Source organism: Nicotiana tabacum, chromosome 13 (genome assembly GCF_000715075.1).
Source record: "Nicotiana tabacum cultivar K326 chromosome 13, ASM71507v2, whole genome shotgun sequence".
Classification (NCBI taxonomy): Eukaryota; Viridiplantae; Streptophyta; class Magnoliopsida; order Solanales; family Solanaceae; genus Nicotiana; species Nicotiana tabacum.
This window is the reverse complement of record NC_134092.1, coordinates 133,650,887-133,669,171: the sequence shown is the minus strand read 5'-3', so window position 1 is coordinate 133,669,171 and position 18,285 is coordinate 133,650,887. Positions and strand designations below refer to the sequence as shown.

The 18,285-nt window shown below is 32.2% G+C and overlaps 1 protein-coding gene across 1 annotated transcript; it reads left to right on the top strand.

Moving 5' to 3' along the window:
• The first annotated feature begins 229 nt into the window (after positions 1 to 229).
• LOC107803260 (uncharacterized) lies at positions 230 to 1,429 on the top strand. Its single transcript, XM_016626941.2, has one exon. It carries the CDS (start codon positions 366 to 368, stop codon positions 1,215 to 1,217), a length of 852 nt encoding a protein of 283 aa, XP_016482427.1. The 5' UTR covers positions 230 to 365; the 3' UTR covers positions 1,218 to 1,429.
• Positions 1,430 to 18,285: the final 16,856 nt, after the last annotated feature.

The following is an 18,285-nucleotide window of genomic DNA, read 5'->3' as shown; positions in this document are numbered from 1 at the left end:
AAATTTGATCATTAGATTCTGTAATAAGTAGGGTCCATCAAATAGCCCCCACTATTAACCAATCAAAATCCAACAAAAAAAATCAAAATTCTTAGAAATTGATGCCCTAAATTCTGTAAAATACACTGTCCCACAGATGAACCCTACCCCCAATGTCCTTTTCCTTTTATTTTTACTAAGTCATATAAAATTATGTAATCAATTTCTATGCTCTTTTTTCTCTTACCATAAACTCTTCAAAGTCCCCACAAACCCTCATTCTCTTTAGTTCAATTCAATCTTCCTTACACCCACCCACCCTACTCAACTACCCCACCCTCTCTAAACTCTCTCTCAAAAAAAAAAACTCCATTTTTTCATTAATTATGAAGAAACTTTATAGAAAAGGTACAGTTCATCCAACTCCTCCTTTGGTTTCTGACCATCTTTCTTTTTTACCAGTTGCTATTTTAACTCTTGCTGCTGCTTTATCTCAAGAAGATAAAGAAGTTTTAGCTTATCTCATTTCTTGTTCTACCGGCTCCGGCAAACTTTCCGGCGACTTTTCCACCAATCGGAGAAACACCCACAAGTTGAAAACACCCAACTCGGCTTCTGAAACCGCAGTTTCTGGTGCAAAAAGTGGTAGCTCCGCCGTGTGCGGCGGCGTTGGCGGCGGCGGAGGAGCTGAACGTGTACTTTCCGGTGAGTTTTCTGGAAATCGGAGAAATACCCACAAATTAAAGATACCCAACTCAGCTACTGAAACATCTTCCGGTGGTGGAACAAAAGGTGGCGCTGCCGTTAGCGGCGGCGTTGGCGGCGTTGCTGACCATCCAGCTTCTTTTAACTGCGACTGTTTTAGCTGTTACATGAGTTATTGGGTGAAATGGGATTTATCACCTAACCGTCAACTTATTCATGAGATTCTTGATGCTTATGAAGAAGGTTTACAAAGCAAAAAAGAAAAAAGCAAAAAAGAAAGAAGAAATAAAAACAAAGGCTCTAATATTAGTAGTGGTTCTGTTGAGCTAAAAACGACATCATCTGAGTCAAATTTGAACATAAACGGGTCTGTTCCGGCCGGGTCAATTGAGTCCGACCCGGTGGAGGAAACTTCCGGCAACCATAGCGGCGGCGATGAAGATGAAAGTGGTGGAGAAGAGGGAGGTGAAAAAGGTTCAGTTAGAAAGTTTGTTAGTTTTATTGGAGAAAAGATTTGGAGTGTTTGGACCTAAAAAAATATTTTTTGAAGGTAATTTTCAAGAAATATTTAGTTTGTTTTTTTGCCATTTTCCCTTCTACTTAATCTCATATTAGTTCTTTTTTTTAATTTTTAATTTTTTTTTCTTGTTGTTCCTCATTTGGGGGTCTGTAAAATACCCTTTTACTTCACAATGTAAAATATGGGTAGTAGTTTTGAATGATCACCTTCATTGGTTTTTTCTTATTTTCACATTTTGTATAATCTTTGTTCTCTCCCTTGTGGTTAAAAGTTGCTTAAGGAGTAGTTTAGATTAAAATAATAAATTTTTTTATGTTAATTCCAAGAAATATTTAGGTTTACTTTTTGCCAACTTCATTTCCACTTTATAATTTATGGGTAATTTTCATTTTACATTTTGTAGAAAATGTTTTATTTCCCTATTGGTTAAAAGTTGCTTATGGGTGTAGTTTAAACTTTAACTATATAATTTTATATGTTTTTTTCTTGGATTTTATTGATTATAAAGTGGCAAGATAGTGTAGGTATCAGCATTTCCTTCTTTTTGTTAAAAAAGGGAACATTTTTGTAAATAATTAGTTTTTTGAAAGAGGTTAAATTGGAATTTTATTTGTTTAATGGCCAAAAGTGGCTAGGGAATTTTAGGTCATCTATGGACGGTTTGAAGTCTGTATTTTGAACAGTGACAAAAAACGTCGGCCATTCTTGAAATTTCTTGGATATAGAGAAAGGTTTGAACTTTTTTCTAGGCCATAGAAAATAATATTGGTCTAAAAATAATTTTCTGCAACTTTTGGTGTCGATTTTTGAATATTCAAAACTATTGTCCTTTTATTTTCTTACTTTTGAGTATTTTTTTTTTATATATAAAAAGTTCATTTGGCTCGAGGAAACAAAGGACGACACTTTTCAAAATTTTGTCATCTTGCCAGGAATGACTCAGACACTCATGTACTGGTTTTTTTGTGTCCTCTCTATAGAGGCAGAATTTGAAGGTCGTGCCTGAACTTTTATATTTAACCAAAAATTTATTTTGTATAAAGAAGTGTAATTATTTATATATTACTATTTTCTATATATATATATATATATATATATGTGTGTGTGAGAATTTTTTGATCTATTTCTTTATGAGATAGGTCCGCCTCTTGAAAAAGATTTGAATTGGTTGGCTCATTGTTTGAAATTGTTCAATTTTATCTTTTGTAAGCAAAATACATAACTGGACCCTTAAATTTGGTCTTTTTTGTCGTTTGAACACTTAAACACAGAGTTATTCTTATCAGGACGTTCAACTAAAATCATATTTGTGCCAATTAGACACTTTGTAGACCATCTGAGAAAAAGTTTTATAAAAATTAAATGTGTGTATTACAGTTGCCTCTAACACGTTAAAAATTTCGACCTTATAGAATTAACCCCCCAAACAAATTGAACTCATTTTCAGAAAATGGAAAACCTGACCGTCCTCTGGCGACTTAGTATCCTAAAAAGCCCGCTGAAAATTTCCTCCGTTCAACTTCATCTCACTTCTTCTTGTTTCGATTTTACTGAAATATCACGCTATTCTCTCTATTCCTCGTCTAAGTTGGTGTGGCTTACAAGTGTCATGTAAAGAGAACAAGCATGCCAAATAAAAATAGTCAGATCCATGTACACTAAACTTTATTTTTAAAAAAAATTAAGAGAAAAAATGATGGGTTCATGTCAAAGTTATTAGAATATAATAATAATCAACAACCTTTTTCTCATGTTCACACGTCTTCGATCCCCACACACTCAATTATGTCACTACAAAGTGTCTAATTGGTATAGATGTGATTTAGTTAAAGGGCCTAATAGGAAAACTCTATGTTGAGGTGTGGCCGTAGATTTTGGTTTCTTTTTTTAAAAGAAATTTAAAAATATTATTTGTTTATGAAATATGATCATATTTTGTATTAAAAAAAAAATTCAAGTTCCCACAAACTAGTTTAGGACAGTTTTGGGTGATTTTTTTTTTTCCATTCAGAAAATTTTGAACTTTTCTTCAAATAAAATGCATGTCCAAATATAATTTCAACTTTCAAAAATTATTTTTCAACACAACTTCAAAAATTCGTTTTTAAAATTTACTCAAATTTATGTCCAAACGCTAGCTAAGTATCGCGCAACTTTGTTTATTAATTCTTGGACTAGTTAGAAAAAAATACTTACTTTCTCCGTTACAATTTACTCCTAATTTATTCAACTGCGGATATTAAAAGGCAAATTTGATTATTTCTCCTTTTTATTTATATTTAATTGAAATATTTTTGCTGTGAACTTGATTATAATAGTGTACATAATTGTACCAAATACTAATGTGGGTTTGGTGATACTAACATTACCAACTCTATTGAATTTCTTGATTCAATAGTACGTTTGATGTGATCAATGTAAAATATTCAATAATCCAAATAGGAAAACTTTCAATTTCGTGATGTGATATAATTATCTACCACGAGTACTATTATCTACTACTACTATTTTAATCCAAAAAAATTATTTAATTTAGAGATGATCATATACATTTTGGCATTTTCTAGTTTAATACTTATTTAGGGACACTTGGAAAAAAAAATCCCAGTGAGCTAAGCTAGGAGGATAATATCTATCTCCATTTTAATTTTAGCTTTAGTTTGTTTTATGCTTTTGGATGAAATGAGTTGATAATTATGGGATTTTAGGTTCAAATAGTAGAGATAAAAATACTAGATAATTTCTTTTTATCTGTCCAAGTAAAGGCAGATCTATGTTATTAAGAGAGGGTTCACCGACAACCGGAAAGTTCGACAAAATTTTCATGAATCCATGTATATGTTTTTTAGAAAATACTGATATATTAGTAGTGACACCCTATATACAAAGTAGATTTTGATTGAATACAAAAATACACTCCCGACCTTCAAATTCCTGGGTCGTCACTATGTCCAAATTTTTGTGAATAAAGTTACTCGATATCTGGTAGAAGGAAGAAAATATTCTATAAATTAATTGAGATGTGAACAAGCTAGTCCGGATATCACTGTAACGGAAAAAAAATATAAGGCTAAATATAAGTGTCATCCCCACTACCAAGGGTACATCCTTAACAAAAATTAAGAAGGAAAAAGAAGACGGTCAACACGTTCTTGGAAAAGTCGATTGGGTAGGAGGGACAATATTGGAAAATTGAGGAGAAAAGGCACGTGATGGACATGGTCTTTTGATGATGCTGTTAGTTTTTGTGACTGTGAGCCTCTTCAGTTGCAGTGAAAGTTCCCGACTCTCTAGTGATATCCCCCCTTTTTCAGCCTGACATTACAAAGGTAGACTTCATCCACCGGACGCCCTGGCTTTCTTTTTAGTTTTCCAATCTTCTGTCCTTCATTCTTGCAGATGCAAATCATAGATGACCTAGTGGCATTTATGCCAGACCAGAGCATTCTTCTCAAGAAAAGAAAGCGGAGAGGGTGACTGAATTTCACTCTTTATCATTCCTTACTACTCCTCAATTCCCATCAAGTGTTGTCTTATTTATTTAACGGAAAGATGATTCTTGCAACTTTTTAAATAGTATAAGGATGATTTTTGTTTACTAGGATAAGACAAGGATGTACCCTTGCTTTGAGCTATAATTTAAGGATGATTTTTGCCAAAAACTCAAATCTAACTATGGTTGTTTTCCTTTGCACTTAAAAATCCCTCTTATTGTTGCATTTTTTGTTTGAGACTTTACATTTCCATCATTAACAAGTTTAACTTTATACACAAAAAGGGAGGATTTAATTTCCACATTAAATTCGTGCAATTTTGCACTATTAAATGCCACAAAGAGAGAACATTCATTTTTGGATATTATAATACTCAATTTGTCTCATATTATGTGTCGTGTTTCTCTTTTACACGCCCCTTAAGAAATAATATTAATTAAAAAGGGAATTAGATTATTCTACCTTAATTTATGTCTTAAGATATAATCTCTATTCATTGAATACTTATTCTATATATATGTTATCTCCATTCAAGAAAAATTATTACTAAGAGTAAAAAAGGGGGGAAAAATTATCAATTTGTATTGAATTTTTAAAATGACAAATAATTTAAGACAACTATTTTTAGTAATCACGACTGTTAATATGAGACAGATGGAGTATAAGTTAAAGACAGCCCCATTTATCTTTAATTTATTTGCTGAATTTCACCCCTCCCCCCCCCCCCCCCACAAAAAAAAACACGTTTCCCTTTATTATTATTTTTATTATTTATCTTTTTTTTGGAGAAAGTGGTGAAGAAGTTGTTAAAGTTAGCTTGGATTAAAGCTTAAAAAAGAGATATACTAAGAGAATTGAGTCCAAAATTGCCTTTAAATTATTCTTCCTTTTTGAGTCTTTAGCCTAAGGGAATTTGTTCTTTCCATTATTTAGCACTCTGCTTCCTTTTTACACAACTATTTAAACTCCAAGCAAAGTTTTTTTTTTTCTTTCTAATGCTTTCCTACCTTTTTTGGTAAAACTTTTTAAAATAAATAACTAGGAATTTCAAAAGAAACATAAATTAGTCATGGCCTTTGGTATAGTGGTAAAAGCGTATTGTAAAATATTCGAGTTAGGCGCACTCACAACAACAACAACAACGACGACCCAGTATAATTCCACAAGTGGGGTCTGGGTAGGGTAATATGTACGCAGACCTTACCCCTACCCTGAAGGGTAGAAAGACTGTTTCCAGGAGACCCTCGGCTCAAAAAAAGCAACAGGAGCCGATATATTAGTACCATAAAAATGCATAATAAAATAACAACAATATAAGAGATATGAAATACAGAATACGAAATACGAAATAGATGGTTGGTATAGTAGAACTAGCAGGTAAAGCCCTGCATCAATAGACGAGAAAATAAAGGCCGAACGAATTTTGAATAGTGAATTAGCTGATTTCATATAATTTTGTTGGGAATATTAGAATCATGTTAGTTCAATTAATTTTTAGTTCTTTAAAACATCTAGCAACTTAACTTATGTCCTTGAAGTGACTGCTCAAACAAGTTTTTTTAATTATTGACCACTTAGCTAGCATTTGGACATAAATTTAATAGAAATCTGAAAAAATAGTTTTTGAAGTTGTGTTGAAAAATAAATTTTGAAAGTTGAAGTTATGTTTGGACATGTATTTTATTTGAAGAAAAGTTGAAGTTTTGTGAGAGGAAGAAAAAATTTCACCAAAAAACTACCCTAAACCAGTTTTTTGTTGGGAACTTAAAATTTTTTGATCCCCCTCTTAAACATGATCATATTTCATAAACAAATTTGGTTTGAAAAAACGAAGCCAAATTTTTTGGTCAAACGGGAGCTTAAAAACATATAATAGAAGCCAGAACAATGCTTGCTATTAGCAGTGGCGGGTCCAGGATTTTAAAGTCGTGGGTGCTCACTGATAAAAATTCGAAAAGAAAAGAAAAATAAAGTTTAGTTATGGGTGCTCACCCAATATTTATCTAAATATTTTTATAATTAGCTATACACATTTACTAAATCTTGTCAAAGATAATGGGTGCTTGAGCACCCAAAATTAGCATGTGGATCCGCCACTGGCTATTAGGTTTAATACTAACGGACTGTTAGGGAATAGCCAGGATTTTAATTTTATAAATTTTAAATTGTAGAACGACGATTTTAGCACTAACAATTTAATTCTTAATTTAACGTGTACATGTTTAACAATTTTTTAACATAAATATATTGTTCAAACAAAAGTTATTTGGTTCGATTAAAGCCATATCTGAATTTCTACGTTCGCCCGTGGTTGAGGTCATTTGGGAGAAAATTAACATAAAGGAGTCTTAAAAAAAATACTTCCTCCGGTCCAAAATAAGTGATTTTTTTGGTTTTTTTCTTGTAGTTCAAAATAAGTAATTTTTTCAAATTTCAAGAATAAATTAATTATTTTTTTCCTACATTGCTCTTGGAGTAATTAATGTTGGAGTATGTGTTAGGAGTGTTTATGTGAAGAGATAGTAAATGTTAATATGGTCAATTTCATTGCTAATTAATGTTAAAAGGTGAATTTCTTAATATATGTGAAAACAACCAAAAAATCACTTATTTTGAACCGGACGGAGTCATTTTCGCTTTTACATGTTACAATTTCCAAGTCAAAATCCAATTTAGGGTTTTGAAATTTGTCACCAAAATCACTTGACAAGATCTTATCTTATTGCGTTAAGCCAAGAAAAAATTGATAAATAAATATCGTAACATCCAGCATTCCACTGCATGGAAGGGAGGGCCATGAGTCCATTTATAAGCACATGAGTTTTGTAATATTTATTATTCAAAAGGAAATTTAATAATCATTTGATAAATCACAGAAGAAGATGTAACCTAGAGTTTATAATTTCATTCCAACTTATAATTTTCGATATAAAGTATAAATATGTACGTAAGAACCTATTAAAATTATAATAAATGTTATATGAACCAATAGTTTGAACAATATAATGAGTTTACTACAAATTAAATTTGAATCTATTAAATTTAAATTCTGAATTTACCTTTAAATCTAATAGTGGTGTATATATAATAGTTGATCATTAGGGGCGAATATAGTATATATGCAACGGGTTCAATTGAACCCATAACTTTCGACGTATAGTAAAAATTTATGTTTAGAAATTCATTAAAGTTGCAAAAATAGTATATATGAACCCATTACTTTTAAAATATAATGGGTTCAATGCTAAAACATTAAAAACAGAATTCATAGAGTTTAAATTATAAATCTGCCTATGTTGATCATATATATATATTTTATATGTTAAACATGTAAGTTCAGCTGATTAAATTTGTTTTTCTTTTACACAGCAATAGGCAATAAAAGAAAAGCTTGGAACTTGGCATAGTGATCAACAAAATGGATGTAAACCTAAAAAATTGGAATATCAAATTCTAGCAGAGATAAAAATAAATATTAAGTATTTTCTTTTTCATTTACTTACATCTTATAGAGTAAAATTATCCGATTTTTATTATGGTGGATATCCGATAAAATAGTGCAAATTAACTCATACACCACCATTATATTAATAATCCTTATAGTTCGATTCTTTTCCGGATCCCGCGCATAACAGCAGTTTAATACACTAGACTGTCCTTTACTATTTTATATTAATAAAATTGAAACTTGACTTGGTCAAAGTGTAAATCAAGGTCTTCAAACAGAGACAAGACTCTAGTTGATAAACTAACATTTTGGGATTTTGTATGCCACATTTGAATTCATTATGATTACGATTTATCTCTTTTGTTCAAACTATGCCTGACGAATTTGACTTTGTTTTTTGTTTCTTTTTGGAATTCCAAATTTCAATTAATAAATTTGTTCTAAGCCATGACATATTTAAGACTGCTGTTACGTATTAATAAGTCAAAAATAATGTTAGTAGACAGTTTTATTTTCCATGTAGCCAACAAAAAAGCACCACAGGTAAATTATCGGGGGAAAAAAATGGAAAAGGATAAATACCAAGGGAAAATTCTACGCAAAATTGTTGAGTGAAATGTATAAGTCAACATGCATCGGCTCTCAGTGCTCGTTTGGTACGAGAGATAAGAAATAATTAATTTCGGGATTAAATTTGAGATGAGTTTATCTCGTGTTTGGTTGGGATAAAATTATGATATAACTAATCCCGGGATAACTTATCCCGGGATTATAATATTTTTTTTATCCTTATGAGAGCATGAGATAATCCCTAGATAATTAATCATGAGATAACTTGTTATCTAACTATATGACCCCAAAGGACTCGTTTGGTACAAAGTATAAGAGATAATTAATCATGGGATTAAATTTAAAATAAGTTTACCCTATGTTTGGTTCGGATGAAATTGCGGTATAACTAATCCCGGGATTAGTTATTCTGATATTGTAGTGTTTATTTATCCCCATGGGATGGTGGAATAACTAATTCCTGAATAATTAATTCCGGGATAACTTGTTTCCAACCAAACGACCCCTAATGGCTCGTTTGGTATGAGGGATAAGGGATAATTATTTTCGGGATTAAATTTGAGATGAGTTTATCCCTTTTTTGATTGGGATAAAATTATGGTATAACTAAACCCTCGATTAGTTATCCCGATTTGTAGTATTTTTTTTATGCCTATAGGATGGTGAGATAACTAATTCCGGAATAACTAATATCGGGATAATTAATCATGAGATTTTTGTTTCCTAACCAAATGACCCTAAGAGTTATATTTGGAACAACTCAATGAATTCTTTCCATATTAGTCCAAGTAGTAGTCTTTTTATGACTAAACAAAAAGTTATTTTCAAGATAATAACTAATATGGGTTGGAAAAGTACAGGATTTAAATATTAGTAACTGTTTTGTTAGTTAAATACATTGGTCTGGTCCCCTAATTATGTTTATTAAGCATATACTTTCAGGAACCATGTTTAATTAGGCTAACTTAAACATCTCATTATTGTTTTGGCCAAATAATTTAATTTTTCTATTTGCATAATTTTGCTAGTTGTTTTTTTATAGCCAAACAAAAATAGCTACTCCTTAAAAAATGAAATGACATTTGGAGTTGAAGGATTGAAGTCATTTAACGTAATTCAACGTGAACTCGATTATTGATTTCGTAAATCTCTTTTAATAAAATTTTATATCAAAAATATATAAAGGGATTGTAAATCACAAATTTATATTTAAATATTTTTGAAAAGGCATAGTATTATTTCTCAAATAGTATAATATGATTATTTCCATGAGAGACAAGTGTAAATGAGGATGGAGGCAAGGCGAGGCTATGGATGAAAACGTCTTTCAAATACCTTAAAATCCAAGGAAAATTTATTAGGAAGTCATATTTAAATTTGGCCTCGACAAAATAATTTGACACCTTAGGAAAATTATTTTATTGTTCGATTTTTTTTGGGGAGAAATTCAAAAATAGCCAGATTTACAAGTGATAATTAAAAAATAGTCACAGTTTCAAAAGTAATCGAAATTTAGCCACTTTTTATGTAAAGATAAATTTGAAAAAAAAATACTGTTCAAAATCCGAAAATTATTCCAGTATAATATCCTGAAATTCCAGTATAATATACTGGAACTTCAGTATATTATCTAGTATAATATACTGGAGTTCCAGTATAATATACCGGTCCAGCATAATATGCTAGAAGTTCATACAAAGTTGCTCCAGTCTCCAGTATATTATGCTAGAACTTTTCGCGTGTTGGAGTTCCAGCATAATATACTGGAAGTTCATACACAGGTGCACCAATCTCCAATATATTGTGCTGGAACTTTCCGTGTTGCAGCAAAATAATAACTATTTTTCAATGATTTTGCAAACGCTTGCTATTTTTCAATAACCAATCCAAAAACTGGCTAACTCATGCTATATTTACCTTTTCTTTTAATTATTCAATAATCGGAGCCCACTAATCAGCCTAATTCGAATTTACCTCGAAGTATTTCCTAATAAAAAGTTTTTAATTTAATAATTCGAATTCGAGACCTCCGACTAAATAATCCTAAACTAGCTCTACAATTATAAACCAATTAAATAAGATTGTAGCAGCCGTTAATGGAAGTCTATGGATACAATTAGTTGGTTGGTGGAGGCCAAGTCCAAAATAAAACCTAAAAAATGGTCTGCGTGGAGAAATTACCAAGAAAGTAGAGTCAATTGGTTGTTCAACAATTCTTACTATTGAAATAAGTCAACATAAATGTTGAAAATGAGTACTTCTATAGTTTTTGATTTTTTTTTTATTTAAGTTAAATACAATAATAATGTATAAATTCTTTATACTATCAGTGCATTTAATTTGGTTATAGCAAACTCTTATTCTAATTTTCAGGTTACTTTAATCTGGTAGTACTTAATTTTTGTTCTTTAATTCTAAATTATTAGTTTTATTTAAAAAAAAATTACTTTGATTTTTTTGAATTCCCCCCCCCCCCTCCCCCTTTTATTTCCTTATGATTCCCTTTTATTGGAATTATTACTATTTTAATGACTCGAACTCATAACCCGGGGTTGTAGATAGGGGTTGATTCCCTTTTGTTGAAATTATTACTATTTTAATGACTCGAACCCATAACTCGGGGTTGTGGATGAGGGGCTGCTGACCATCTGAGCAACTCCTTTTTGTCCTAACTTATTAGTAAAGGCTATGGATGGATACATATTCCAATCAAGAACTAAAATGATGAATAATACTCCTTCTGTCTCAAATTATCTAATGTGGTTTTTAAATTAGTTGTCTCAAATTACTTGTTATTATAAAGGTTCAAGAGTAAATAAATTCCTTTTAATTTTTTTCTATTTTGTCCTAATGTTAATTATTATTGAAGACTACAAATACCTTAATTATGAGTAAATATTAAAAGAAAGATTATATCTTAAGACATAAATAAAAATAAAATAGTCAAAAACTTTTCCTATTTAATATTTAGGGGCGTGTAAATGAAACAGAGCTGAATATATGGTAACCATTATTTCCCTCCGTTGAGGAGCGAGTATCAACCATTTATTAATTGGTATAAAACCGATTTAATGAAGATGGAGCTTATCAACATTTGGTCGGTTCACATTTTGGTAGGAGTATCGGGTTCATCTGAATTTAATATTTTAAATACGGAACATAAATTTACGTATAAAAAATTTGCTAAAAGTACAATAAATATTAAGTATATACCCATAACTTTAAGAATATAATAGATTTAACGCTAAATACTTTATAGATTAAATCTATAGAGTCTGAATCCTGAATCCGTCAAATCTTAGAAATCTTGGTCAAGTTTTAAAGATGGAAGTACTTTTTATAGATCGTAGAAATCTTGAACTACGCAAAAAAGAATTTAACTTAAATACACATAAATTCACGACTACGTATTGCAAAGCATTACATGTAATTGGCTAATTTTTTATTGTCAGTGTATATTAGTTACGTTAAATGGCTCTAAAAATCAAACCAAGGAAAACTTGCTAGTAGTGGCACTTCTGCAATGGTAGGCTCTTCCTGCCCAAGTAGGGGTGTTCGTCGGTCGGTCCGGTCCGGTATTTAGATATTTCGATTCGATATTTTCGATATTCGATTTCTTAAAATGCTATACGAATATCGTACCTAATTAAATTCGATATGGTTCGATTTTTATCATTTCGGTTTCGGTTTAGTAATTTTGATTTATTCGGTTTGAATACTAACTAGTGCGATAGAATCATAAATTATAATATTCTTAATTAAAATACTCAAAAGTGCAAAACTAAAAAAGTTTATTGACAAAAGTTTTGTCCAAAACCAGCAAATATCAACTCGGAGAGTGAAAACTATACATAAAGAAATAAATTTGATCATTAGAAATGTCTTGTTACTTGCTTGGAAATTGATGAGCTTAGAGAATAAAGAAAAATAAATTTTTAGATTTTTTATATTTATCTTATAATTAATAATATGTATATTGTATAATATATATATATATATATATATATAGGCACAAGACCAATATTTAGGTATTTTATTTTAAAATATCAAATACCATACCTAATACAACTTTTTTTTTAAAAATTAATCCAAATATCATACCGAATACCAAAATATCGAATATTAAATACCAAAATTTTTGCTTTCGGTACGGTAATTCAATATTATCAAATGATGGGCAGCCCTATGCACAAGCCTCCAAACATTAAGGGGTTGTTTGGTTATCGGGATGAAATAGACAAGAATATCCCGTAAAATTACCTTATTTTATCTCGAGATTGTAATCCCTAATTCCACCAGCCAAATGACCTCTAAGATTAGAATTGCATCTCTATATCAGAGCAAGATCAACTTACCTCAAATAAAACAAATATATTCAGAAAGTATGGCATGATTCTTGAGTAGAATATGCAGCATTAATCATGAAACTAAGTTTAATTAAAATAATGTAATATTATTGTTGTTGTTGGCACACTCAAAATAAAATAAGCCAATCTCAATTATACAATGAAATAGTAATATTTTAGTAGTACAAGATACCAAGAATGATATGCTAGTAGTAGCATCTCTGAAAGAGTCTATCTAACCACTCAACAACTCTTACCACTAAACTGAGAGGGTGGTTTTTCACCCGGTATCAACTATCCGCTTTGGAACCCGAATAATTTATATTCGCTTCGAAAAGTTTCATTTTGTGAATAAAACGCTTCCTATTAAAGATAATTCTATTTTCAGGACTCGAACATGTTACCTCTTATTACAGGAAGAGATTTAATCATCCACCGTAATAACCTCAATCGATAGAAAAATCTATCAAGACCTAAAACAAAGAACCATCTCCCAAGGAGTCTTTTTATTTTGCATATCTCGAGTTTAGAATTCTCCTCACATTTTTTTTGTCACGATTTTCTCTTCGAGAATACTCGCCTCGTTGATTTTTCTCCTCGTTCTTTTTATTTTGGACATTGAGATATTTATGCAAAGCATTTTTTTCTACCCTATATAGGTAACACAAGCTACAAAGTTGTACACTTAAGGCCTAAGGATATTTCTTTGACGGATGATCGTGTCTTAGAATCCTCATAAAAGTGTAAGTACTAGTATACAATTTCGATTTTGAAGAATTGATAAGTACTTACCACTAGCTACATATTGTTTATGTTATGTTATGTTATGTTATGAATCATGAATACTAAGATCACCATTTATGGTATTTGTGTGATCATATTCATCTTTTTAATTCTAATTTTTCTCTCATTTTCTACCACAATTATTTTGGTCCTCAAATTGCCAAAGTTTGTTTGTTTTTAATTGGCATTTTCAATTTGAGTTGAGCATTTAAGTTGATGTCCGTAAGAAACGACACCTTGTTTGCCTTTTGAATGGGACATTGAATCTCCTTAATCATATATGATATATGACCAACCAAAAATGATTTGGATCAGGGAATGTTCATAGTTCGGGTTGATTCAGATTTAATCTAAACTGAAACAGAACCAATCAATCCTTTGCTCAGGATGAGAGGGACAAAATTATTATTATATCTTCACATAATACTGCGAGTACTTTTCCGTACAGTTTAGGCTCCTGCGAAGAAGAGTTTTAGTACAAAATTTACAAGAAGGAAAAAAAGAGAGGAAAAACTAGTCGCTCCAGAAAATAATAAATTTTTTGTATATTAATGTATTACATACATATTTTTTTACATGATGAATGTATATTTTTGTATATATTTGTCTAGCAAATACAATTATTTTTTACCGACCAGCCAAATATTTAACTTGCCCGAAAAAAAAGGAGCAATGGTTCTATACTTTTCTACTGTGCTAAATGCAACAAAAAAGAGGCAACCCGTGCACAGAGTATCCCGCGTTCACATAGGATCCGATGAAGTGCCGCACCCCAAGAGGATGTGATGTAGGCAACCTACCCTAATACAACAAAAACATCGCTAAATACAGTATACCCAATTGAGACATACTTGTATGTTCTTTACCTCAGTTGATGATTAAGTAAAACTTTTGGGAGATTATTGCAACTCGAAATGCGAGGGGGAGCCTTGGCGTAACTGATAAAGTTACTGTCATGTGACCAGGAGGTCACGAGTTCGAGCCGTGAAAACATTCTCTTGCAAAAATACAAGGTAAAGCTGCATACAATAGACTCTTATGGTTCGGCCCTTCTCCTGACCCCGCACATAGCAGAAGCTTAGTACACCGGGTGCCCTTTTATTGTAATTGGAAATGCAGGATGGAACACAGGTCCAATTGAAATCTGTGACACTCCAAAAGTATAATAGAGAATAATAGAAATGCTGTATAATCTCTTAGGAAAAGTGTAGTAGTTTTCTACCTTGTTCAAGGTGAGTACCACCTTGCTAATGTAATAAAACCTAAGTACCATAAGCAAATACTAAGTAACAAGAAAAGAAAATTGTTTCTATCAAACATAAGCAAATACTAAGTAAGTAATTTTGGAGAGATCAAGCTTTCTGTAAAAACGAATCCTTGTTGATGAGCTTCAAATTGAGGCCATAATTCAAATGGTCATCTGGATGTGTAAAATACAGCCGATAAAATTTTACAATTTTTCCATTAGAGTAGTACTTCACCATCTGCAAACTTATATCTTGGTATGGTTAAGAAAAAATTAGTGTCTCGTATAGTATACAATTCAATGTGAGAGTTCTTGGATGGAGTGAGCTGAAGGTCTATTGGAAACAACCTCTCTACCTCAGGGTAGAGGTAAGGCCTGCTTACAGTGGCGGAGGCAGGATCTCCACGAAGGGGGTTCAAAAAAATTTTTTTGTAGCTAGTAGGAATTGAACTCATGACCTTATGTAGATTTTGAACCCCCTTAACCACTAAACTACACTTTTGGATGGTGTTAAGAGCGTTCAAAACTTAATATATAGAGATAAAAAATAAATTTTGCCTTATATATACAGTGGAATTTTTCGGCGAAGGGTGCTCGGGTGAACACCCTTGCGCCCCCTAAATCCGCCTCTGCCTGCGTACACATTACCCTCTCAGACCCCACTAATGAAATTATACTGAATTATTATTGTTGTTGTTGTTGTCTTCGTCCTATAGTATACAATTCAGTCCAAGATTCCTTGTCACCATAGTCTTTCATAACCCATACCTTAAAAGTGTCTCTCCCCTTATAATTAACATAACCAATAGAATAAGCGCAAAGCATTCCTCCCAATAAGCAACCTTCACTTCCAACTAAGAGGTTGTGAGTTCGAGTCTTCCCAAGAGCAAGGTGGGAAGTTCTTGGAGGGAAGGATGTCGGGGGTCTATTTGGAAACAGCCTCTCTACCTCAGGGTAGGGGTAAGGTCTGCGTACACACTACCCTCTCCAGACCCCACTAAGTGGGATTATACTGGGTTGTTGTTGTTGTTGTGTTGTTGTAGATTCGCTCTGCCAAAGGTATCTTTCCGTACATTGAAATACTAAATGAAATCACATAATTACCATTGGAAATGATCCAATGAAATGCCCCATGTACAAATGCCAAAGAGTCCATACCAAAGAACACATTGCTAGTATAGCAAGGATATTCATCAATTTTTCGCCAGGAGCCACTATTCAGCGTGAGAACTTGGGGACGATTAGGCCTATACATGCCAATCGTAGGAATCTTATAGTCATCACTAGTTGAGTCATATCCTAATCCGTAAAAATTGGATCCCTTCGGTAAAAATTCTGGATTGGGAAGTACTATTGATTCTCTTGTGGACGGATTCCATAGAAAAAGTTCCTTAACTTCATCGCCAAACCGAACACGGATAAGAGACAAGCCATCGAAATAACATAAGAGCGCACAATGCGTTAGTTGACAGTGTGAAGGGAAATCAAGTTTTTGTACATCAACGACGGACAAGAGGGGTTGCTCTGATGGTAAGCAACCTCCACTTCCAACCAAGAGATTGTGAGTTCGAGTCTTCCCAAGAGCAAGGTGGGAAGTTCTTGGAGGAAAGGATGCCGAGTTTCTATTTAGAAACAGCTTCTTTACCCAAATCCTCATTGGAGCATCTATGGGTAATAAGAAGTGTTTGGGAATTTTGGTTATTCTTGGCATGATTGAGATGATTCATCTTCAAGTAAGGTTCAGAGATTAATATCTTCCAAACTTTTGAAATACATTTGAATCGAAGAAGAGTCCGCACAGGTAACCTGCTAAGGATTTGAACCGAAAAGTTTAGAGGAATCAACGTGAAGGTAGGGAGGTTGTTTTCGATAGACCTTCGGCGCAATAGTTCAATATATAATGTATACAATAACCGAGAACAAATCTTATACTACAAGACAACTATACAAGATTTCTAAGGAGTTTTACGATTACAACAACAACAATTACAACAAACCCAGTGGAATCTCACAAGTGAGGTGGGGAGGATAGTGTATACGTAGACCTTACCGTTACCTTATGAAGGTGGAGAAGTTGTTTCCGACTGACCCTCATCTCAAGAACAACGAAAGGAAGTAATAATCAATTAATAGCAACCCGAAAAACTCAATTTTAACACCCTGAAATCATAAACTCATCTGATAATCCACGTCCACCAACTTTGTATTACTTGGCTGCCTAACAACTCTTCTCCCTGCTACTAATTAAAATTGTGGTTAGGTCCATATTGACACAGTGGAGGAATTTTTTTAATATGCCTAAGCCTTGACGGGCAAAATTACGTGATAATATGTATTTGGTGGAACTATTAATGTGTGTAAACATCGCTAAGAGTAAGGGCAGCCTCGTGCACTAAGCTCCCGCTATGCGCGGGGTTCGGGGAATGACAGGATCACAAGGGTCTATCGTATGCAACTTCACATGACAACAACTTTATCAGCTAAGCCAAGCCTCCCCTTCAAAAATTCGCTAAGAGTGTTCAAGATTTAATATATATGTTTAAAAAGTATTAATTGTTCAAGATTTAATATATATATATATATATATATATATATATATATATATATAAAATCTCTATGTACGTGATCAATTGACCGCCCTTCAATCTATGTCAATGGTTTTTTCTTTCAAAAGCAATTCTTCAAATAACTCGGTAGAAATGACACAAGGTAGCCACTTTAAAGGGCTGCTATTTAGGAATTAGCCAGTGCGTTCTGAATTTCTATTTTTCAGTTCATTTTTTTAACGACAAAAGTGTCCTGTAATTAAAAATTTTAGTTTAACATTTCAGGACATAATAAGTACTTGCTAATCTCTAGTTCACAAACCAAGTATAATCTTTACAATTCTCGTTCATTAAAATCTTCGACATCATGCCCCAGGTCCTATACTCTTCTGTTTCTCCTAATTACAAACAAAAAAACAGCAAATAGTCTACTACTAACTCATAGTCTAGGATACTCCTTCATCTCTTGTAATTTCCTATCTAACTTCTTGTATTTACTTCTACGACTATGAATTTCCTATGCTATTGCCTAGGGGTGTGCATTCGAATCGGTTTATCGATAAATCGAATCGATTATTTGTTATTGGTTTATCGATTTATCGATTTCGATTTAAAAAATTTTCTTATCGAGTTATCGATTTTGATTTC

Excerpts from the sequence above, each read along its gene's own strand:
- LOC107803260 (XM_016626941.2), top strand. The coding sequence starts at position 366 with ATGAAGAAACTTTATAGAAAAGGTACAGTTCATCCAACTCCTCCTTTG.